The sequence below is a fragment of the Ahaetulla prasina genome, chromosome 1 (genome assembly GCF_028640845.1).
Source record: "Ahaetulla prasina isolate Xishuangbanna chromosome 1, ASM2864084v1, whole genome shotgun sequence".
Classification (NCBI taxonomy): Eukaryota; Metazoa; Chordata; class Lepidosauria; order Squamata; family Colubridae; genus Ahaetulla; species Ahaetulla prasina.
Window position 1 is genome coordinate 79,869,540 of NC_080539.1, and position 25,903 is coordinate 79,895,442.

The window sequence follows — 25,903 nt, forward strand, 5'->3', positions numbered from 1 at the left end:
ACCGGCAGGGCTTCCCCGCGCCGTCCGGTAAAATGTGAAAAAAAGAAAAAAAAAACTCGAGTATAAGCCGTATATACTCGAGTATAAGCCGAGGGGCTTTAAAAAAAAAACTCGAGTATAAGCCGTATAGACCCGAGTATAAGCCGAGGGGACGTTTTTCAGCACAAAAAACGTGCTGAAAAACTCGGCTTATACTCGAGTATATACGGTAATTTAATTTGCAATCCCCATGCCAAAGATGCTGTCAAAATTTAGCATCTAACTGCTTTTGAAAATTGCTCACTGATTTTTGTAATAGTGTAAAGGCTTCCAACTATTTTAACTTTTTGGCTTAAAATTAGACATCTTGCACGGTGTTCTTATTTAAGGGGAATGTGAGATATCATTCTCCTTGATACTACCTACATGACTTTGTAAGCTTCAAATCCTTTTTCCAGACAATAGTTTTAAAGTTTTATAGAAACACTATCATATAACCCAGTATATTTTACACCTCCATACATACACACAGACCCAGTGGCATTGTTTTTTTTTTAAAAAAAGTAATGTTTATTAAAAATTGTTTCATAGATTTATTTATTTATTTATTTATTTATTTATTAGATTTCTAGACCGCCCTTCTCCTGAAGGACTCAGGGCGGTGTACAGCCTTATTAAAACACATAGGTACACAATAAATTTAAAATACATTTAAAATGAAATATTTAACCGGCCAATTTAAAACTAAAAACGGTCAAACGACCGATATAAAACCCTAAACTATAAAATCACCATTAAAAACCCATAACTTAAAAAACTAACCCAGTCCAGCGCAGATAAATAAGTAAGTTTTGAGCTCGCGGCGAAAGGTTCGGAGGTCCGGAAGTTGACGAAGTCCTGGGGGGAGCTCGTTCCAGAGGGCGGGAGCCCCCACAGAGAAGGCCCTTCCCCTGGGTGTCGCCAGACGACACTGTCGCGCCGACGGCACCCTGAGGAGTCCCTCTCTGTGAGAGCGCACGGGTCGGTGAGAGGTATTCGGTAGCAGCAGGCGGTCCCGTAAGTAACCGTAAGTAATTTAAAGAGAAATATGAAATATTATAAAGATTAAAGAACAGGAAAAATGAGGTGAGGTGAAAAAGTAAGAAAAGCATGAAAGGAAATATAGATAGAAGAAAAACGAAAAGAATATATATATAAACTTACAGCTGTTGAAACAAATTCATCTTTTTCTTTCCTGATTAAAATTATATAATTCTCTTCTTCCCATAATCAACCATTTTTAATCAGCAAATCCACACACAACCATATATTTTTTTTTTCATTTTCATAAAACATCCATAAAAGGTTTCCAGTCCTTTTAATAAAGATATAATTGTCATATCCCTAATTACTGTAGGTCAATTTTGCCACTTACACATGTTCCATCATCTTTACAATCCATTCTACTATTGTGGGCATTTCAATATTTTTCCAGTTTTCTGCATATAGTGGTCTTATTGCAATTACCATATACAAAACTAATCTTCCATAAATCTTTTCTTATTGGTTATCCATAAATCCAAGTATAAATTATTCTGATTCCTTTGAAAGTGAGTCTTTAAAATTCATTGCATCATTATATTTATTTGTATCCAATATTTTTTGTTTTTCACAAGTCTACCATGCATGTTAAAATGATCCTTCATATTTTCCACATTGCCAAGAGTGATTAGAACTATCTTTATACACCTTAACTTATTTCTCTGGTGTCATATGCCAACGGTCATTTAGTAAAAATTCCCTCTTAAATTGTAACACAATGTGCATTTCAGTCCTTTTAACTGTTTTTTTCTCCCAATTGATTCATCTCTTTATATTATAACCAAAATTCTTAGCCCATTTTATCATGCACTGGGGAGCACAGTGGCTCATATGGTTAGGGTGCTGATCTGACAATCAGTAGACTTGTGTTGGAGACCTGGTTGCTGCCATGTGGCGGGGTAAGCTCCCATCACTCACTCCAGCTCCTGCCAACTCAACAGTTTTAAAGCAGATGACTGTGAGTAGATAGATGGGTAAGACTTCAGCGAGCAACCTAATGGGAACATGAAAGGAGACCCATCTGGGCATCCCCCAGGCAATGGTGATGTCATTGGCTGATCCTTTCACTACAGAAGCCCTTTTGTACTTCCAACATAGAAGTATAGTATCACGCACTGTTTAACTTGCTGTTCCTCCATTTCAAATCTGAACAAAAGTTTGTATACAATTTGTATACAATTCAGTTTCAGAGTCCATTTTATCTTTTTTCAACTCCCAATTACCTTTTTATCTATATTAAATCTCTTTTTGTGTATATGAAAACCATTCAGAAATAAATTCCTCTGCAGTCAATTGTTCTCTTGAGTTCCTTTAAGCTTCCCAGGTTCCATAAACACATTGATTTTATATATAATGTAATCCCTGCTCATCCCAGTGGTCCCTTCCTTTAAATGCTGCCATCTTATAGGATTTAGGAAGTGTGCCTTTTCTATGGCAGCCTCTGCCAATGGAGATTCTTCCACCTGAGGTCTAGAAGTTCCACACATCCTTAACCTTCTGAAAAGCACTTAACACCTAGGTTTTCCACCAACTGCTGAGGTTGGCATAGAATGAACTTGTTATGGCATGCATGGAAGGATGTAGCACCTAGCCTTTTTTGTTTTAATTCCATGTTTATACATTGTTTTTATTTTTGGGTTGTGAACTTCCCAAAATTTGGTTTAAAATGGGTGACCATATCAATGTTTTACGTAAATAAATAAATAAATCTTTTCCTTATAGGGGCAGCAAATTTTTGAAAAATTGGAAGAATTATTGTCCCAAAATATTGAAATCAAATTAGTGAGTGATATTCTTCACAAGAACTCCAAATTATTAAATGACTTGGAAAAAAAGGGTAAGGGATGAACTTTTTTTTGGTCTTATTACTGATAAAGCTCTATTGCTTATGTCACACATATTGTTGTTGATATGGTATGCAAAACCATTGCTGGATTAAGCCTTGTAAAGTCAAGCATTTTCAATTTTCATTTAGTTCTGTGTAAAAGTTGAACATGATTAAGTATTTTATATTGCGTAAATGGTTTCACTTTGTTCAAATTATGCCAATCCATATTAAAACAGAAAACACTGTTGTTCAATATATAAATCTTTACAATGATGCTGATAGAAAACAAAGAACAAACTTACAAATGAACTCATTTTTTTCCTGCAATATCACAAGTTTCCTACATTGGACATCAGGCATATATGACAGCTATATATGTTTATGGTGGTAGAGTTAAGTATGTCTCTCGGTGTTACTTAATTTTGAATTGTGATGATTTTAAAACAGAGCACAATCAAGTCAAATGGAAATATACTTCATAAACCATATATTTTAATATGGCACACTCTGGGAGGAGACATTCATAATACAATTTTGTATTAATAAGCTTTAAAAAAATAATTGAAATTAAGTTCTCTGCATATTGGAAAATAAACATCTATTAGTATGATGAGAGCACCTGAACATTTTTCTGTCTCTGTGTGATACAGCAATTAATAATATATAAGTCCTACAATATGTATAAATAAAATGTAACTGTTTACTACAGAATCCAAATATAATTTTTATATAGATTTATATAGATTATATAGATTTCAGAATTTTTTTGCCAATTTATACATAAGATGATGAAGTCTTCAACGTTATTGAAATATTTGTTCTATGCACTACAGTATTTTATTTGTTTCAGTTCTGTCAAATAATAAATTTTCATATTGTAATTGATGGATGAAGCAAAATTGGATAGTCACCATTTACAATACAATTTAATTATTTTATTGGTAAAGTGTTTATACAGTATAGAAGACCTAGAAGATTGTAGTATTTAACAAACCAGTTTTTTTCTGAAATAAATTTTTTTGAGCCAAATAAATCAAATCTATACGTTTATTTTCTTTAGAGAAAAATATTTTTATTTGTATAACTGTGGCATATGAAAAAATATTAAGAAGTTAGCCAAATCTAGTGCTTCTTACATTCTCAGGATGCAGCCTGTCTGCTTGAAGTGGCAATCAATAAAAAATAAATGGTCTTGTATTGCTAGTGTGATAAAGGATACATTTCATATACTATAATTAAATAATATAACTACATTACTAAATAAATAGTTAAAAAATTCAAAAATTGAAACCCTAATTTTTCTTTTTTCCCATGTATTTATTTTACAATTGCTATTGTAACTAATATAATTTCTTTAAAATGCAAGGCTAGCAAGGGGAACATTGATGGAATTTGCCTAAATTGTAATCTGTTTTATGGAGAATTTTTAAGAATGGTAATGTTTATTAATAGGAAAAATAATGTATAAGCCGTTTAAAATTTCCATAATTTTTAATCAGGTGCAGATTTCTCCTTCTAATAACCTATCTCTATTCTTCCTACTGCATTTACAGAAACGTAGAAACACTGCAGTTATCTCTCTATATCTTTACCTTGTTACTATTTTAATAGGATTTTTATGCCTTTATGTAACTCATAATTTACTCTCATCATTTACTGCGTCCATGTCAGGCACTAAAAGAGTCTACTGTGTCACCTAGTGAAGATAACACATTCATCAACATTCAACTCACCAATACTTTAAACCATTATCGTGTCAACATTCAATTATTCAAGATGCTCTATGGGAATGTAAGCTAATTTTTATACGAAGTTTCATTAACCAAATAATTCAGGGAGAAAAACAAGTTCAGAGCTTTTATTGTTAGCATATATTCTGAAGCCTAAGGTTAGATGCACTGCATCTATTTGGGAGGTGGGAGGTAAAAGTTTTTTTTAAAAAAAACTCCCATTCAAGAACTTTTTTGTAATTCACATCAAAATCAGGCTCATTTTCTCATTCACTTTGCAGGGAGGTGTGAAACCAGATGCTGTGATGAGATGGCCAACAGAATGGTGGTAAGTTATCCTAGAATGAGAAAATAACATGGAAATTTAGACATGCATAAATAAAAGAAAAAGAAATTTGGAAAAGAAAAATTGGAAAATCTCCCTTAAGTTCCCATGGAGCTTCTATATTTGAATGTTGACGCTTATAGATTCAATGAGATCCAGTGAATTGTATCTGTACTTGGCTGTAAACTTTGATTTTACTCCCAGGTCTTTCATAGACTTGTTAAGTGATTTGGCGCCATTAATCTGCCAGTATGCATAAATGAAGGGTGGTGGTGGAAAGTCCTATTAAATGAACAAGCAACCTGAAATCTACCTGAGCTGCATTAGAGTAGTGGGCTTTTCATTTTATTTCATGCTGCTACTGTAAAGTTTTCTCTATCCTTTTACCAAGTGCCAGTAAGAGTATTTCAAAGTTGCAGATCTGCATGGTGAGTTCTTAAACACAAATGTAAGACATATGGAATGTATGCCCTGCAGATTCTGTTTCAAGCTCTCTCGTTGTTCAGTTGTAACTGAAATGGGGAAGGATGAAAAAGAAATGCCAAATTATAAAGCAAACCTATTCAAATGTATCAGACAGCACCATACAATTAACCTAAAATATTTATAGGATCCTCTGTTAAATGTCTCATAACATTTGGAAGCTATGATATCTTTTGGGCAAGGGATTTGCAGACCAGACTTCCACTTTTTAGGAGGTTATTCAAAAACACAGTAATGTGAGAAGGAACATTGTGTTGGAGAAAACTAATGATAAAAGTGAATAAAAGCAATAAATGATGGAAGTAAACTTGCCCCAGAGTAAATGGAATGGTTCAGAACAGGCTCAGCATTGAACAGGAAGTAATGTGTGTGATAATACTTATATATGATTTAGGCATTTACGGAGAAATGCATAATGGAACACTTGTGGTGACATTAGAGATATGTCAATGTCTGTGTAGAGTACTTTTGTATGCAGAGGATGCCCAAATAAATCACAGCAAATTTAGAATAGATTATATGAGACAATGGAGAGTATAGCCCAGAGGTAATGCTTCAGATAATCAATTGTATCTGACAGGAAAATGTAGTGACTCACTGTATATGTTGTGTATAAATGTGAAGACTTAAAGCGAGTAGATGAATTTAGGTACCTTAAGACAGTGTTTATTCAAGATTAGAAGATGAATAGATAAGATTTTAAGACATGCAGATGCTGGTAGAAAACAGTGGATACTTAAACTGTCCGTTGTAAGGTATCTGTATTAAGGTGGAGTGAATTATAGTGTAAACTAGATATTTCAATACTTCTTGTCCATGTCTTATGTCATGCCTTAATTCTTGTGGTTTCTTAGTTCTTGCTCCATTTCTGCACTGTGAAAATTCTGCTAACTGCTAAAGGGAATAGAATGATGTATATATATTAATCAGAAGTAGGTTATCACCATAAAGGATGAAGGGAAAACAAAAAATAAAAATCTACCATGCAAATGTTAAGTCTAAACTGGGAAGTATATTGTATGTGTGAGAGAGATAAAGATATATTATACAGCTTTAATTCTCAGTAGGACATGCCATATTCATCTTTCAGCATAAATACTTGCAAAATGCTTATTGATTATCTGACTTAGTATAATGAGGTAGATAAAGGAAACGTAGCACACAAGAAAAAATATAGAAAGCATTAATTTTCCTATGATTGCAGAGATATACTGTGGTGCTGGAAAGTAGGTCAATATTAGAAAATGTTAAGTTGCTGATACTCAAACATATGGACAATGTAAATTGACCTGTATGAATAGTTGAGGAGAGATATGGAATCTATTTTTTTAAAATTTGAATTTCACTATGCAGCTATTAAATAAATCCAAACCATTGGAACACTTTCTTTAACTATGGAACCTGATAATTTATGGCTTGTTATATACCGGGGTGAAATGCTACTGGTTTGCTCCGGTTCAGGTGAACCGGCTCTGGTAGCGGTGGCGGCATGTGGTTCAGTGAACCAGTAGCTGCGGCAGCACAAGGCTCCAACCACCTGCCTGGATGTCATTACTTCCTAGTTTTAACCAGGAGGTAACCTGTTTTTGACCCCCTGCGCCTGCGCAGAAGACTTTGTGTGTGCATGCTTGCTCTGCTTGTGCGTACGGGTGGAGCACACAAAGCGCACGCCCTTCCAAACCGGTAGGCAAGGTAAGTAGATTTCACCCCTATTGTATACCCGTTTGAAATGAGTCCCCAAAAAAGCCTTTCTTTGCTAAGACCACAGAGGTATAAATGTTTATATTTCTGAAGCTTTCAGTGTGTCTGTCCATTCTAGAAGTTGATAGAAGAAATATCTTAATTCATTGTGTTTACACAATGAGGTTCTGCCCTGTCACATGAACAGATACAGTACATGAAATTATTAAATGAGGCCACCCAGGATCTAGAATGGTGTTTTATATAGAAGATATGTATATAATAAAACTTCCTGTGCAGAATTTTACACTGGGAGAGCTTCATAAGAACAGGATTCCTGTGCTAATAAAATCCCAGATTGTATTGGAGCTTTAGCATGTTCAATTTATCCAGTGAAAGCCTCTTTCCTATAGGTATTAATACTACTGTATACTGGCATTTGGAAAAGGACAAATGGCACGTATACAGCTTCCATATTGACTTTATAGAATTATAATATCTTAAAAAGGCTTATTTCTCATCTTAGTGTTAAATTGGATTAGGACTAGTTAAGGTGAGTGCAATGCAAAACAAGTGGACTTTGCAACTAAGTAATATAAATACTGAGAAAAACAGCAACAACCATATGTTTACACATATACACACACACATTTAAATGGCATTCACATATAAGAGTTTATGAAATACTGGTACAAAAGAGAAAACTCTGAAGTTGTAAAAGGTTTGAAAGGAAACTACAGCCACCTATCTCCACAACCCCCATCTCAGACACACCAACAACAGCCAAGCCTCCTACAACTGACCCCATTTCATTGGGTTCACAACCCCTAGTGATCACAGAAAAGGAAGTGCAGGACCTATTTCACAGACAAAAGCCAGGAAAAGCGCCAGGCCCAGACAAGATAACTCCTTCTTGCTTAAAAGTCTGTGCTGACCAATTGGCCCCCATCTTCACCCATATTTTCAATAAATCACTAGAGATGTGCTATGTTCCTTCTTGCTTCAAACGCTCTACCATCATCCCAGTGCCAAAGAAGCCCACCATCAAGGAACTGAATGACTACAGACCAGTTGCTCTAACATCTGTAGTCATGAAAACCTTTGAAAGGCTAGTGCTTTCCTACCTGAAAACCATCACGAATCCGCTTTTAGACCCCTTGCAATTTGCATACCGAGCAAATAGATCAACAGATGATGCTGTTAATATGGCTCTGCACTACATCCTACAACATCTTGAGTCTCCAAAGACCTATGCAAGGGTCCTTTTTGTAGACTTTAGTTCAGCATTCAATACCATCATTCCAGACATTCTTCTAACTAAGCTAAACCAGCTACAGGTACCGGAACAGACTTGTAAGTGGATCACAAGCTTCCTAACAAACAGGAAGCAGCAGGTGAAGCTAAGCAAGATCACATCAAATACCCGTACAATTAGCACAGGGGCCCCCCAAGGCTGTGTGCTCTCCCCACTTCTCTTCTCTCTGTATACCAATGACTGCATCTCCAATGATCCATCTGTTAAGCTACTGAAGTTCGCAGATGATACAACAGTGATTGGTCTCATTCGAGACAATGACGAATCCGCATATAGACGAGAGGTCGAACGACTAGCCTTGTGGTGCAACCAAAACAATCTGGAACTGAACACACTCAAAACCGTAGAAATGGTGGTAGACTTTAGGAAAAACCCTTCCATACTTCCACCTCTCACAATACTTGACAACACAGTATCAACAGTAGAAACCTTCAAATTTCTGGGTTCTATCATATCGCAAGATCTCAAATGGACAGCTAACATCAAAACATCATTAAAAAGGACAACAAAGAATGTTCTTTCTGCGCCAACTCAGTAAGCTCAAACTGCCCAAGGAGCTGCTGATCCAATTCTACAGAGGAATTATTGAGTCTGTCATTTGCACCTCTATAACTGTCTGGTTCGGTTCTGCAACCCAACAAGAAAAACACAGACTTCAGAGGATAATTAGAACTGCAGAAAAAATAATTGCTACCAACTTGCCTTCCATTGAGGACCTGTATACTGCACGAATCAAGAAGAGGGCCGTGAAAATATTTGCAGATCCTCGCATCCTGGACATAAACTGTTTCAACTCCTACCCTCAAAACGACGCTATAGAGCACTGCACACCAGAACAACTAGACACAAGAACAGTTTTTTCCCGAAGGCCATCACTCTGCTAAACAAATAATTCCCTCAACACTGTCAGACTATTTACTGAATCTGCAGTAATTAATTTAATTTAATTAATTTAATTAATCGTTTCATAGTTCCCATCACCAATCTCTTTCCACTTATGACTGTATGACTATAACTTGTTGCTGGCAATCCTTATGATTTATATTGATATATTATCATCAATTGTGTTGTAAATGTTGTACCTTGATGAACGTATCTTTTCTTTTATGTACACTGAGAGCATATGCACCAAGACAAATTCCTTGTGTGTCCAATCACACTTGGCCAATAAAATTCTATTCTTCTATTCTATTTGTTTGTTGGGTTAAGTAATTGCCCTATTTGACTTGACCATTAGAGTACTAACAAAATCAACAAGAAAAAGAAAAATTACTGAATATGTACTTTGTAATAATATATATGTTATAAACAGTGACCTCCTGAAACATATCACTATATTTCAATAAAAATATAAAGAAAAATAACAGTGATTGTATTAAACAATAAAAATACGGAAGCCAAATATGAAATGGTATAGAATTTCCTGCTTGATTAGGGGGTTAGACTAGAAGACCTCCAAGGCTTGGTTCTGTTTTGAAAATGTAGTGTTTTGTGTTTGTGTGTGTATAAAAAAGAAAAAAAAGTTAGAGGGAGAAAGAACTATTCACAGCTCTGAATAAATGAAAAAGCAGTGAGGAGACACAGAGCAGTGGGTTTTCTTTAAATAGAATGTATTACTAGAAATTAAACTATTTTAAATATAGTCTTGGATAACATAAAAATAATTTTCAGTTTAAAAATTGGATGAATAATAAAATAGCTTTATGTTGTTAATATGAGCATTCTATTTTTATGCTTACCCTATTTGAGTGCAAAGAGTGCATTAATGGAATCTCTGGAACATCTCCAGGCCTTTGACAAAAATACTAAAAGTGAAGCTTAAAATGTCTGGAGATACGATCTTTGAGCCATTGGAACACATCCAAATAAAAAGGCTCTTCTCATTGCAGTTGCATCTCTTTTTTAAATAATTTGGCTCCTAACAAACAATGAATTCTTTTTCTCTGAGAACTGTCATTTCTACTTAAAATATCTCACCTTCTTTTTTCACAAAGTTTATTTGAAATTAGTGATACACAACTACCAATTAAATATAATTTGGGATCAAATTATACAAAGTATACAAACTTTACTATAGTGAATTATTTGTCTGTAGTGAGATAAATAATACATTAAAAAGAAAGTAATACTTCTACACCTCACAAAATTTTCATTCTGATTTAATTTTTCTTTTTATTACAACTAAGGCCAGGTGTGACCTGTCTATGGTCCCCAGTCCCATTTTATTTTGGCCCACAGTGGGGCCAAAATAAGGAAATAATTCACTAAATCTTCATAAACCTTAATCCTCTTTAATATTTCAAAAGGAGCACCGGAAGGTCTATCAGCATATCAAAAGTTACAATTATCAATTAGTTGCACACACAAAACAGTTTCATCATCATACTTTGAGTCAGTTTTCTGGAAACCACATTTACAACATACCTCAACAGCATCAACATATATTCTTAATCTCTAGAGTTAAAACAATCTCAAGTATGTATTGGTACCTTGTATGTACCTTGTAGTTGGCAGGAAATAGGCAATTGTTTTTTGGCTTGCTTGTTGATGGTCTTTAGAGATCCTAGCTAACAGATTGGCATACGCATGGATGAAATAAACCTATCTTTACTTTTAACAGGAAATGCTGCAGGTGGCATGGATAGTAACCAGTCTAGGAATTCTTTATCTTACTAAGAAAGGTTATTATTGGCTGGGAAAGTAGGGTCAATATTTGGGGTCTATCTTGGGACAATCCTGGCATAGAAGATTCCAACATGGAATGTAGAGCTCAACAAAGAAATGAAAAAAGGAAAGATACTTTGATATCTGAAGGGGAAATCATTGTTGGGCTGTTTTGTGAATACTTTTTTGGATGATGTAAGCCCGAAGTAACATACTGAATTATTTCTGCTCCGTGTTCTTTTATTAGAGTCACTGCTATGAGATGATGTGCTGTATAAATTGTTTAAATAAATAAATAAATACATAAACAAATATATTTCAGTACTGTCCCAAGGTGCTTTTTCAAGAGGCAACTGGACTTTCTGTTTTTTCTTTGAAGATGTTTCGCTTCTCATCCAAGAAGCTTCTTCAGCTCCATAGACATTTCAGCACTGTTAAAGCTCTGACCCCCTCAGCTGCATCTTTCTAGCCTTCTTCCTGTACTTCTGGTATGGCTAGCTGATGAGAGCTAAATAGCTTGAAATAGATCTATACTAATCTCCCTTTATTTCTTTGTCGGTAAAATATAAATTTAACACAAAAAGTAGTTTATTGCGAAAATGACTACCTGCAAAGGCTCCTGGATTGGGGCTGAAAGGCAAAAGCTAAAGCAGTATGCTCTGTCCCATATTTGGGTAGACCAGGTTTCCCTAATAGACCGGTTTCACTGGAAAACATTTAATCTCCCCCCTGGTATAGCTGACAAAGCAAGGAGAGCCCATGGCTTAGAGGTTAATACATCTACCTAATATGCAAGTAGCCTGGGTTTGAATCCCAGAAAGTGTATGGCTAGCTGATGAGAGCTAAATAACTTGAAATAGATCTATATTACTCTCTCTTTATTTTTTTATCGGTAAAATATAAATTAAACATCCTGGCAGTTTTACTAAAGTAGTATCTTGTTATCTGCTCAGCCAATTGCTTTACTCTTGAATGTTTTCACAAGAAATAAACAGCTATTCCTTAGCAAAGGAAGGTGACAGGATATGGTTTTCTGTTTTCTCCCCCACCCCTATTTCTTGCCTCCATTTAAGCTTTTCCTATCCCAAGTTCTAAGATAAATCATATAGGAGTGTTTGCCACTGCAATGCAATCTCTAGTATTTTTCTCTAGTTTTCCCACGTCTCCCAGTCCCGTTCCTTCTAAATGGCCTCTGTTTCTCATCGCTAAATTGAACAAGAGGACTGGACGGTGTGGGAATTTAGGTTCCTCCTCCACCTGCACACAAACCTTTTCAGATTAATGTCACCATTGGGTCAAGAATATCTTCTCTCCTTGCCACCACACGGCATTACCACTAATCATCAGATAGCAGGACTGGTTTGGCTGGGCTGCTGCAGCTTCCTTACAACTGAACTTCTTAGCATTTTCTTTTGGAAGCTACAGATCTGCAAGCTGGAATAATAGCACAGTTACAGTTCTTCTGTCAACTCCGCTCACTGCTTGCCAAAATAACCAGTCAGTTTCCTTTAACATCTTATAGCTCCTCTGCTGGCTTCCTTTCATGTGGAAGATCTTTCTGAATCAGCTAAAGCCTCAGTGCTCAGCCCAGTTCATCTCTCTGGAGCTTTTAATTCTTTCTCTCTCTGGGACTGGGTTACCCTAAATGAAGCCACCAGACAGCAATCCACGGATGCTATAAGAGCAGAAAAATAACAATACTTTGCCGCTCTGTAATATTATCATTGTTAATAAAGGCTGTTAGCAGTGTTTAAACAGGTTCATTTTTCTACATTTAGTAGCACTCTTAAGTGTCTCAGCCTAGAGAAAGCAATTGGTTAAGGCAAAAAAGAGCATTTTTGCAACATTTGTTATTGGGTGCATGACAAAAATGGGAGTGGCATAAATGCTGCACTTGATTCCAGCTGGATTGCTTATGGCCATCAAGCCGCGATTGCTCCATCTTGACTTGGAAGACATGCCTCCCTCCTTTAGAGGGGTTTCAGGAACAATTGTGTTCCTCTGGTAGATAACATTCCATTATTCCATATTTTAAATAACACTGACAGCGTGTTGTGCAGTTGCTTATTTTAATCTGCGCTGTGGCATTTTGAAAATAAAGGAATACTTTTTTAAAGTTAAAAAAATCTCATTGAAAAGCTAGAAATGTTTTCCTTTTAATGTATGACCAAAAACAAAAAACTATTTTCATTCATCTCAGAAAGAACATAAATCATTTGCACTGTCAGGCTTCTAAAAAAAACCCTATCTTGTGCTATATCCTAAAACCTTTGATATAGCTGTTTTTTCATTCTTTCTTTGTTTGGAATGTACTATAACTTTTTTCCATTTAGCCACTTTTTGTCAGGGTCTTCCAAGACCATACTTAGTGTGCAGTACATTGTAGTATAGTAATGATATGATACAGTATACGTTTGGATCAGTGGGGTCCTAGCTTTATAAATCAAAATATTGGACAGTTATTCCATCTTTTTCTTCCTGGGCAGCTTTTTTTATGGTAAGAAGAAAACAGAGGAGAAAAAGGGTTATAAATTGAAGAATGCTATCTTTTGTAAAATTCAAAAAATGTGGCAAGACTATTGTATGAGAAAAACTTCATTTACAAGAATTCAAAGTGCTCTGTTTACCCTAGCATAATCTTCTTCCATGTGTCAGTCAATACTTAATTACTAACTCAAGGCCATTTTCATAATCCAAATGAATACAATGAATTGAGAAACATTTTCTAGACACATTTTAATCTGTGAAAGTCTGCAGATGGGTAATTACAATTCTGTAACTTTTGCCAGTCTACTTTTAAAACAAATTCAGCCTCAGATATTTTGAACTATGTCTCACTGAGCTCTATGTGACTTTATGTAATCATTATCTTTAAGAGAGGATGATTTAATTACATGTTCTAATTGTTATATTTTTTATTTTGTTTAGGTGCAGAAGTGATATATGTAAATTTAACTGCTTATAATGATGGTCATTTGCAGTCATCATTCTGGATTGTGGATAAGCAACATGTGTACATTGGAAGTGCCAGTTTAGATTGGAGTTCACTGGGGCAGGTATTAGTTCTTTAAACTGCAAAATAAATTCTTTTAAAAATCATAATTAACTTGTTATGTATATGTGGATCATTTATATTATGGTTAATTATTTCATTTCATGACATAACTCCGGAAATTGTGCTGTTCTTAACTGAATCTTCTAAAATTAGATAAAGTAATATGATACAATAGTCTATATGGCAACCTCTACTACTATTATTAGTATTATTAGCTTTAGTAGGCTCAGTTTCAGTTGCCCATGTACCAGTGTGTACATTATTTTCCCATGTATAACACCTTCAGCAGTTAGATCCTCAAGAGGCATATAACTTGGATACAAAGCGTTTTTCCTCCAATAGTCCTTCTATTTCTTCTTCATACTGCTGGTAGGAAATTTGATTAAAGAATCCTCTGCAATTAATAGTCTTTATGCAGAATAATTAAGTCTGAGTGCAATGCAGCAGGTTTATAGGTTTATGGTCAACAATCAATGATGTCATTTTCTCCCCCGGTGTGGGTTCCAATTTTTTTTATTACCGGTTCTGTGGGTGTGGCTTATTTGGTGGGCATGGCTTGGTGTTCATGTGACTGAGTGGGCATCGCCAACTTGAAGTCACTCAGGGCAAGATGGGGCGGCACCTTGCTGTGAGTGACATCAAGTTGGCCACGCCCACTCAGTCACATGACCAATGCTGCAGAGACAGGGCAATTTCTCCCGGGGGACAGCCAGAGCTTCGCTGCCTCCTCTTTTCCTCAGAGGAGCTGCCTCCAAGTCCTTGCGAAAGGACACACACACACAACACAACACGACTCACACACAATGTAAAAGCAGCTGCACTTCACTGAAAATGGCCCCTGCAACAAGCAGGAACCTCAAACAGCCACAGAAAGCTCAAAAACCAACTTTCACACTTTACACACACACAACACAACACAACACAACACAACAGACTCACACAATGTAAAAGCAGCTGCACTTCACCCAAAATGGCCCCTGCAACAAGCAGGAACCTCACACAGCCACAAAAAGCTCAAAAACCAACTTTCACACTTTACACACACACAACACAACACAACTGACTCTCTCACACACACACACAAAATGCCACATATAGCTTTGTGAGATTTTGTTTATTTATGTAGTTAGAGTGAAACACTACAGAAACACACCAAATCTCAGAAAACTGCACAAATATTTTATTTTATTATTTTAATTATTTATATTTTTTAGATCAGGGGTATCCAACCTTAGTAACTTTAAGGTTTGTGGACTTCAATTCTCAGAGTTCCTCAGCCAGCAAAGCAGTTGCTCACTGAGGAGATGGATTCCAGGCAGGCAAATTCAGTTGCTAGCTGATGCAACTGATGTAAAGCATGGCTTTGCCAGCCTGAAAGAAGCTGTAATGCGGTAAGTGAGGAGGGGGGATTGGGTGGGCCAGAGGAAAAAAAGATTTCAAAAGGCTCCTCTGACGATCCCAGCTGAAGTTGCTTAATCACAGCCCAGAACCTCTAACTCAGCTGGGATCGCCAGAGGAGCCTTTTAAAACCTTTTGTTTTAACAACCTCTTCGACTGTTTTTTTTAAAAAAAACTTTTAAAGGGTTCTGATGATCCCTGCTCAGCCACGCGATCATCAGAGGTTTTTTTTTTTTACTTTTAAAAGCCTTTTTTTGGCTGAAGAAAAGATGCTTTTAAAAGTAAAAAACAAAAACAAAAAACCTCTGATAATCGGGGAACTGGTTCGGGGGCGTGGCCAGCCAGCCATTACTACCAGTTCTACGAACGCCAGCAGGTTTTTACTACTAAGTCTCCAGAACCGGAGCGAACCGGGAGCAACCCACCACTGATTTTCCCCCAACATCTATTTTCTAAATAATTGATTGTTTGAAGCAACTCAGTTACAGGCCCAAATGACACCAGAGATAAAGAGAGACAGAAACTGAGTGTAACGGAATCCTGGTCTTATTCCACTACTGCTTTTCTTTTTTGCACCACAAGTCATCAGGCAAAAGTATCCTGTTTTCCCACATCTTCTGGATGACATAGGGAATGTATTAGGCTTGTGCAAGCTTCTGTTCAGCACATGTCTGCGAAAAGCAAAATGATCTATCCCTTGCCTGCAGTAAAGCATCAGACGCAACAAGTTCTAACTATTAAGGTGGTGATAATCCAAATGGCTGCAATGCAGAAGAACACTGACTGAAGGGTCAGACAAGTGGATGAAATATATGGCCTTTTTAGATGGATATATAAGTATGTCTCATCATGCCATGCAATTTCACATATCTGCTTTGATAGAATTATTTGATCAAATGTCCTTCAGATGAAATCACTACATCTGTCAGGCTGCCACAGAGACAAAGACAAACATGGTTAGCGATTGTATCTCAGTGTATCTCAGGGAATGAGGCTACAACAGATGGTTCCCAGACATCGAATAAATTGTAAATTTAGTTTACAAATAAATCAAATTAGATCAGATTTTGAGCTTTCAGAAGAGACTTGAATTTGATCTTGCCTCAAAATCTCTAGTTTACTAATAACAGATGTCTGTTATTAGATTCTCCGTAATCTTGATCTGCTATTCAGGTTAACTACTAAACTAGTCAGGAAATCACTAATTAAACTCTGATACTCTGTGTTTAGCCATGGTTTTGTTTCTATGTGTACTTTGTGTGTTGTGTTTTATGTCTCAGTCAAATTCTTAAATGCAAAAGTGAGTTTGGGCTTTTAAAAATGTCAAAAAGGGAACCCTATGTATGTTTAATCCGATGTATTTTTATGGGCATTGTTGAGTCTTGATTTTGTTGCTGGCTTCTATTCTTTAGCAAGACTATAAAAAAAAATGTTTCCTATAAGTCAGACATTTTATGGCCCGCAGGCCACATCTGCCTGCAGGCTGTCCCAGTCCAGCCTGAAGTGACAGGCATTTGTCGTGGAGGATAGGGCATTATTGGCATTGGGTGGATAGGGTGTTGGCAACATTGGCAGGGTCTTGGCAGCAGGGGTGGGGTGTCAGCATTGGCAGCCCTCCACAACAGTCCCAGTTTCTCATGTGCCCCCTTGGGAAAATTAATTTCTAAGCCCTGCTCAAGATGACCAGTAAAAATAGTTTTGATTCTAAAAGAACAGATTAGTGCTGTTCTTTCAAAAGAAGGATAAACTCATGTATATAAAGAGCCTGCATAAGATATGACAGGTGCTTTCATATGTTATAAAATTTAACTACTTTTTTCATAGTTGTAAAAAATAATAGCTATAAGAAAGAGCAATAGCAATAGTGCTTAGACTTATATATTGCTTTACAGTACTTTACAGCCCTCTCTAAGCGGTTTATAGAGTCAGCATATTGTCCCCAACAATTTTGGACCTTCATTTTACCTACCTCGGAAGGATGGAAGGCTGAGTCAACTTTGAGCCTGATGAGATTTGAACTGCCAAATTGCAGACAGCAGGCAGCAAAAGCAGCCTGCAGTACTGCACTCTAACTACTGTGCCACTGTGGCTCATGTGGTTCCATATGAATGATTCCGTATGTGAATTAAAATTAGCCTAATGAATATATTCAGCTTCTGAAGGGATAAGATTGTCAAAGAAGAAGAATCGTCATTTTTGCATATATGTTTAATATTGAAAGCAAATAATTTATTCAGGAGTGCATAATTTCAAACTTCTCAAACGTCTCAAAGCACCCCTGAGATGATGTGCTGTACTCATATTTTGCTTAGCTCTTTCCCAATCATCTTGTCCTACCTGGAGGGATCAGAATCTGAGTTTTAGGACTGTCTATTCCTTATCATGCATTGCTCTTTCTTTGGCATTAGAGCTGCCTTCCTTGCAGATTTGACATGCTAGTTGAGATTTATAAGAGTTAGTGGAACATACAGTATGTGCAGAGCGTCATGTTTAATACAGAATGAATGACGTTGATGCTAGAAACATAGTGTGCTATGTTGACCTGCAAATGTGAACCAATGAAAATTTTATAAATGAATAGTTTTTAAGGAATTGGAATTGTGCAATTATTTAAAACTTTTATTGTATATTCACTGTGTCAATTTTTATTATAAAATAATTTAAATTAAAATATAAAATAGGTAAGTGCTGAAGCTCTGTCCTTCTCAGGATAAATTTACTACCTGCTTACAAGCTATTTGTTATAATACGAAAACTTATCTTATTCTTTTTGCTATTTATTACTGATTATTTTTAGCACCAACAAATAAATGCAAAGGAAGAGAAAACAACAGGATTCCAGTTTAGACTGAGGTGCTCAACATATGCGTATATTTTTCAAATATATTGCAGCAAAAGAACATCTAATAATCACATCAACCTGTCATTTGAAGCTCTTATAATAGACAATGTGCCTAGTAATACATACTTTGATTTCACAGATGAAGGAGCTTGGCATCATCGTATACAACTGCAGTTGCCTGGTTTTAGATTTACAAAGGATATTTGCCTTGTACAGTTCCTTGAAATCCAAGAGCAAAGTTCCACCCACTTGGTCTAAAAGACTGTATGCAGTGTATGGCACTAAAAATAAACTGTCTCTTAAGTTGAATGAAACCAAGTCAGAAATCTTTGTCTCAGTGAGTATTTTGGTTCTTGTTTTTAGATAATTTTTAGCTGATACCTGAATTGCTCCCCCTGAAAATTATATCCCTAACATACTCAATATTTGCAAACCCAGTAGTGCAATAAATTTATTTATTTATACACCAAACTTCTTAACCACACTTATGTGATGCCATTACCCTTATAGATGCCATTAGCATGTAAACATTGTTAGCAGGAAGCAACATATTCCTGTAGTGAAGTCCTGCACCTTTATGTGTGAGAAGGAAGTTTGTTGGTATACGATATGGGATGTCCTCAGAGTCTACTTTTCAATGATTTCCTTTTACCCAGAAAAATTATGGCAGCAATAAGGAATAAAAATGAACTTAAAGGAGAAGATGTGATTCTAAGGAGGTGCAGATACATCTAATATATGCCTTATTAGTAAAGCAAGGAACTGTCTTGGTATAATATAGCAGCCCTCCTTTGAAATCTTTTGGGCCTATGAAAGGCAGAAAATAGTATCTTTGTTCTAAGAAAAAATACATTAACCAAATCAAACACAGTTCTGTTACTGATATTTTTTTTTGTAATTATAAGTGAATACTACATTTTTCCCCTTCTCTTTCCTCTTTCTTTGCCTTTAAAATATTTCTTACCTTAGTTACAGCCTTAAAATATTTCTTTCCTTAATAGATACTTAAATTATAAGATTTAGAAGCCAAGGTACTATTATATTGATCGGGCTACTCATGATGCTAATCAATTGTATTTTAGCCAAAATACAAACAACAGCTAAATCCTTTTCTTTGCAAAACAGTCTTTCTTGGCTGCAACCTAAAGTGTAATTTTATCTTGTAATCCTAATATTGGCCCTCCAGGTGATCATAAGGGAAAATGTTGGATATTATTGTGTGGTACCTTTATCTCAATAACAAGCGGTATTATTAGAAAACTCCCATAAATTTGTTGAAGGTAGCCTGCAATTGAAAGGAAAGATTCTATTTCAGCTTAACCAAGGCACAGGTGAATCCCTCCAAGTTTGAAACTCAGGTCAGACACCTATCAGGGAATGTATTGAGCGTCTGAAAGCTGCCCTGATGAACATCGATATGTAATATTTCTATTCCTTTTTAATTCTTGTTCAGTTACAGACATTGTTCAAGGACAAAAGCCATAGAAGTATTTGATACCTAAGGTCATTGCTGATTTGAAACTTCTTCCCGTCTTTAAAAGGGAAAGATGGATTTTAAAGTATTTCTCTGTGTGCAAACTCATGTGTATAATTATGGTGCTCCCTATTGCCCTACGCCAAGACCTGGAAGAACAACGAATTTTTAGTAATTTCCTAAATGTCATACAGATGGGAGCCAGGTGTCCAGAAGACAGAAGCTGCAACATAATAAATCTTGCACTACAACTAAAGCATAATTAATAGAAAATTATATTTTTGCCTTATACCATACCATTAAGTATTTTTGGCTAATGGTATTACTGAAGTCTTTTTAATTTTTTTTATTTTTAAATTTATTTTTATTTTACTCTGATGTGAACTCCCCCAGAATCTTTTGATTTCAATTAGAAATGAATTAAATAACACAAGAACCTGTCTGGTCACACAAATGGAATTATCTTCAGTTTTTTTCATTCCTGCCCTTCCAGCATTTACTCTGGAGTATCCCCAATTTATCCGGAGAAAATTATGAATTTTGTAGTTGCAAACAAATATTTTTAATTATATTCAAGACTCCATTACAGCAAATGATGAAATTAGCAACTACATGATTTAAATAACTTCTGCATTATTTATTTAATGCAGAATAATTATGAATTCAACCAACACCCGTATTAGAGAAATCAGAGATAACAATTATATCCTGCTTTTCATAACAGAAATACTTTCACGGTAGCATATAAGTAACATAAAATATATCGATAAGACCAGAGGTGTGTTTCAGCAGGTTCTGAGCAGTTCTGGAGAAATGGAAATTTTGAGTCGTTCGGAGAACAAGTAGTAAAAATTCTGACTGGCCCCATCCCCATCTATTCTCTGCCTCCCAATTCCCAGCTGATTGGGAGGAAATAGGGATTTTGTAGTAACTTTCCCCTGGATTGGGGAGGGAATGGAGATTTTACAGTATCCTTCCCCTGGAGTGGGGTGGGAATGGAGATTTTACAGGATCCTTCCCCTGCTACACCCACCAAGCCATGCCACACCCACCAAGCCAGTAGTAAAAAATTTCGAAACCCACCACTGGATAAGACATGATAAACACTATTAAAATATTAAAAGTTATAAAGGCCATCTTGTTACAGGTGTGAGTGCAATAATTTTATAATTCCACACCAAAAAAAAACCCTGAAGTGAGATCTTCTATATTTCTGTTAATATCTTTTTAACTTTCTCTCCACAGAATTCTCCAAAACTCCTATGCCCTAAAGACAGGACTTTGGATACTGATGCAATCTATAGTGTGGTAGATAATGCGGAACAGTTTATATATATAGCTGTTATGGATTATCTGCCTATTGTTAATATAATAAATGAGACAAGGTGAGTAGACACCAGAAATCTTCATTAAGTATTGTTATATTAATTTAAATACATTGTATTTTCTGAGAAAAGCATTTGGTAAGAACTCTTTCCCAGTTTAGCACATTCAGGAGCTTATGTTGTAGAGTGATTAAAATGTTAGGACTAAGATTGAAGAGAAACAATTTCAAACCCACCCTCAAGCATTCAAATTCACTGGATAACTTTAAGCCAACTACCTACTTAATAGGTTTATTATAAGAATGGAATGAAATAACATCTTATGTATTCCCTGGAATTCCTGGGACAAAATTCAACATATAAATCTAAATATACATCTAAATCTAATTTATTCTAATAGTAATTGGACTTCTGTTTCCAGAATTCCTGTGATAATTTATTGTCTAGAAACTGTAGAAGATGTTAAATCCCAACTAAACTGAAAAGTAGCAAATCTGCAAAGGTTTAAAGATTTTGTAGATTTTGCTGAGCACGTCTGAGATTCAGTCACAAATCCTGCAAAAAATTTTTTTTCTTTCTTTGCAGTTCTGTAGCTAGCATATTTTATTATGTTGATTAGCAACTGGTCATGTACTATCAAAAATGTAATTTATTTCCTAATTTTCCAACAATGTTTATTTTTAATACATCATTTATTCAGACTTGTTATCACATGTTAAGTTTTCAATGGGAAAACATATAACTTGATTTCCTAATGTGACCTTTCAATTAAAAATGATTTCTAGCAGAATCACTGTTTTCTTATGTGCACATGAAATCTTAAGGAAAAAGCGATCTAACCAGCCCTCATATCCCTGAGTCAGTATAACCATGAGAAATTCTAAATTTTTTCTATGCAAGAAAAAAAACAACAACACCACTATCCCCAATTCTAAAAGTCCTAATAAATTTGATAAGATGCCGTTGTGCTTGACCCCTTGACTAATACTATTTGAAATTGTGACTGAAAAATAAGATAAAAATACCATATCATATTACCAGATTGATCACAGAAAGTTCTCCTATAATACTTCTACTTTAACGAACACAACCAGGATCATTTATCACATTCCTAGCTCAACTTTTGTCCATTCTTGGACTTCCACTTCATTGTCTAGCCATACAATTTGACCTGGACAATGCTACTATACGTTTTTGTTTCTCAAGACATTGATAAGATCTACCTGTTTCAATGTGAGAGATTGTTTGAGAGTCATGGTACTTCAGAACTGCTTGTTTAGGGTTTTGTTTTTGTTTTTATATCATAAATCCTGGCTTTTCATTAAAAAACAACAACAACTGAATAACATAGGCTGCTTTTTTTATAGGTATTGGCCTTTTTTGGATGGAAAGATCCGAGAAGCACTGATTCTACGCAATATTAAAGTGCGACTCCTTATAAGTTTCTCCAAAGAAACAAATCCCCTCACTTTTAACTTTATTTCATCTCTTAAAGCAATTTGCACTGATGTTTCTGATTGTAGTTTAAAAGTTGTAAGTATTCCTCGTGTTGTTTGTTTATATAGCTAAAACAATATTCTAGTACATTTCTTTAGCAATCTTGTTGACTCTCAATCATATGAATGCCAATGTAAATCCACAGCAAAATAAAACATGGGTTTTTTTCCCTCTTAATATAATAATGGAAAGCGAGGGAAATTATTTCAGGTTTCCATATTATTCTCACTGCCCATTCTCTGCTCAGATTGTGTTTGGTTCCCCTCTTGCCAGTTAAGCATGGCTACAATTGTGGTATATGTTGATTCTTTGATTCTATGAATTTTTCATAATTTTCTTCATAATATGAAGTCATCTCAGAATATTGTTTCCACTTTACCTAAAATCTAACAAATTGTTCAGATGTATAGTTCAGTAATATGATTCCTCTATAGCAAAGTCCTAAACAGAACTATTGTAATTCCCCGCACCCATTAGTGCAGCACAGCTTTCTCTTGCATTTTAAAGAGGAAGGATTTGATTCTTTTTAAACTAATTTAAACTAAAGTTATGTCCAATCTCAGACAAACTGGGTTAGATTTTCAATGTGATTTAGAAAAACTGTTTGTGGTTTAGGAAATTGCTTGCTTCTCTAATCCAGAAAAAAAAATAAAGCTAATAATATCAATGAATTGTAACTGAAAATCTTTCAGTTTCTTACTTTGGCTGTATCAAAGTAACAGTGGGGAATTAGAGTATCAGTTTGAGGACATGCTACTTACTGCCTTTATGAATTATAGGGAGTCCTCGACTTACAACAGTTCATTTAGTGACTGTTCAAAGTTACAATGTGAAAAAGATAACTTATGACTGTTTTTCATACTTACAAGCATTGCAGCATTCCCATGGTCATGTATTCAAAATTCAGACGCTTGGCAACTTGCTCATATTTATGACGGTTGCAATGTCCCGGGCTCATGTGATCCCCTTTTGCGACCTTCTGACAAAGAAAGTCAATGGGGAAGCCAGATTCACTTAACAATCATGTTACTAACTAAACAACTTGAATGATTCACTTAACAACTGTGGCAGGAAATGTGGTAAAATGGGCCAAAACTTTCACTTAGCAACAGAAATTTTTGGCTCAATTGTTGTCATAACTCAAGAACTACCTGTACTTACTGTTTACATAATCACAACTAGCAATAAAGTATCAAGCTTTTGAAAATCAGCTTATCTATTAATGTGCAAATTTTCCAAAATGCAATCATAACTCCTCTTTACATTTAGGTTATTTCATAATGTTTTTATAGATTTTATTTTCCCTTTTCCAAATCTGATAGGTCGGCATGTTTAAATTTCAAGTTCCTTCAGCAAAGTGGAGATTAGCTATCTCTAAGTGAGGTTTTTTTCATTTAATGCAGAAATTCTTTGATCTTGAATCAGAAAGTGCATGTTTTATTAAGGAGCCAAAAAACTCTTCTCTGCTCAAGTTAAATCGCAATAAATATGTGGTGACTGAAAGAGCTGCTTATATTGGTAAGTAAAGAATTGAATGAGCCAGTTCCAGTCTGATTATTTGTATACTCTTTGTAGCTTTGAATTGAGAATAACTGATTAAATATAGAGCATTTGAAGAATGAAAACCTAATTGATATAATATAATATAATATAAAATCTTGTTTTATTAGTAAACACTAGATTTGAAAAAAATTACCATGGTGACATAATCTGCTTACATATGAAGCTGAGATTCTCATGGAGAAAGTAAATTCAATCTGCCTTCATATTAAATATAAAGTGTTCAGGCTGAAGTTTAATTAAGAAAAAGAGTTGTTCTTGAGGAATGTTTTCCAATCATTACATAACTGTAATTGTCCTTTCATTTACTTTATAGGTAATTTTGACTGGGTTGGGACCTATTTTAATCAGAATGCTGGAGCTGGTCTTGTCATCAACCATGCAGATACAGGGAACAAAACCAGCATAATTAAGCAACTTAAAGCTGTGTTTGAAAGAGATTGGTATTCACATTATGCTAAAAGTTCAACAGCAAAGATCTCAAACTGTCTAATCTACAAACACAGCAAAGCCGCAGCCAATAAGTCTTCCATAAGCAATATGAACTGATACCCCTTGTACTGTTCAGTATTACAGCCAAGGGAGCAATAGAATAGGACTGATGCTGATTCCCACTTTCTTATTTATGGACAATAGACTTTTTTAAAAATTAAAAAAGATTTATAGTAAAAAAGCACACTTACATAAAATGTTCTTTAAACTATATTCTGTATACTGTATTATTTACAAATGTTAGATTTGTTACTGCTGACAATGAATGTCTTTTCGGCTTTGCTGTTGGTTTGGACATATCTCATTCATATTTAAAAGCATGCTGGATTCTTTAGTTTAAAGGTTATTTCTACCTCTCTCTGCTATATAGTAAAATGTATATACAAAGCAAGTTTGATTATGGAAAAAAATTCTTAGAACAGTTTATAGTAAGTGCAGATTTCCCTCAATCTCACAATTTAAGTACACACAAAGCCTGTATTGTATAAATAGTATATTCCCAGTTTAAGATACTGATTGTCTACCTGAATTTATAATACTATGTCCAATCCATTTATATTTAAATGACCTATTATTACTTGAACCTCTAAAACAAAATTGTAAAGGGAATAGTTCTAATCAACCATAACTATTACCTTCTGCCAGTCATGCGCTAATCTACTTCGATTGTCTGATTTTTTTTGAAAAAAATGTTTTAATCTCTACAAAATACATTTTTATTTTTTAAAATATGACTCAACCGTAGGTTGCATGTAACTTTACCTGCCATACTGAAGCAAAATACTTGTCTCTGTGTAAAATCATTTCTGCAAGGCTAAAGCTTACATTTATGTTGTGAAGAAATGGGGAACAATCCACTAGGATGGTGTTTTTCAACCTTGGCAACTTGAAGAATTCCCCAACCACTTCAGTAGGGGCTCAGAGGCAATTCACCCTTTTATTCCCAGGTAGTCCACAAGGGATGATGAGCATTCATGCTCCCTCCTCATCTCCCATGTAATCCATTAAGCAAAACTTGATCTCAGTATCATTCTGATGAGTCCCATGGAAACCCTCTTGATGTAAGCAATTGTGATGCAAATGAATTGTGATATGAGGTTTACTCAAGCTTCTGATAAGATACTGAGAGACCTTAAAATGAAGCCAAAAGTTAAAGTGACTTTGGCGGTAGTTGCT

General features: G+C 35.2%; 1 protein-coding gene across 1 annotated transcript in view; it reads left to right on the plus strand.

Annotated features, from left to right (window-relative positions):
- The window catches only part of PLD5 (phospholipase D family member 5), a 51,635-nt gene extending 26,246 nt beyond the window's left edge, over window positions 1-25,389 (plus strand). Inside the window, exons 4-10 of the mRNA XM_058165684.1 lie at window positions 2,782-2,896; window positions 14,013-14,140; window positions 18,519-18,716; window positions 21,099-21,238; window positions 22,546-22,711; window positions 24,079-24,193; window positions 24,552-25,389. Of these exons, the coding sequence (XP_058021667.1) occupies window positions 2,782-2,896; window positions 14,013-14,140; window positions 18,519-18,716; window positions 21,099-21,238; window positions 22,546-22,711; window positions 24,079-24,193; window positions 24,552-24,784 (1,095 nt within the window). The 3' untranslated portion in view covers window positions 24,785-25,389. The remainder of the gene's footprint in view (window positions 1-2,781; window positions 2,897-14,012; window positions 14,141-18,518; window positions 18,717-21,098; window positions 21,239-22,545; window positions 22,712-24,078; window positions 24,194-24,551) is intronic.
- The last annotated feature ends 514 nt before the right edge of the window (window positions 25,390-25,903 follow it).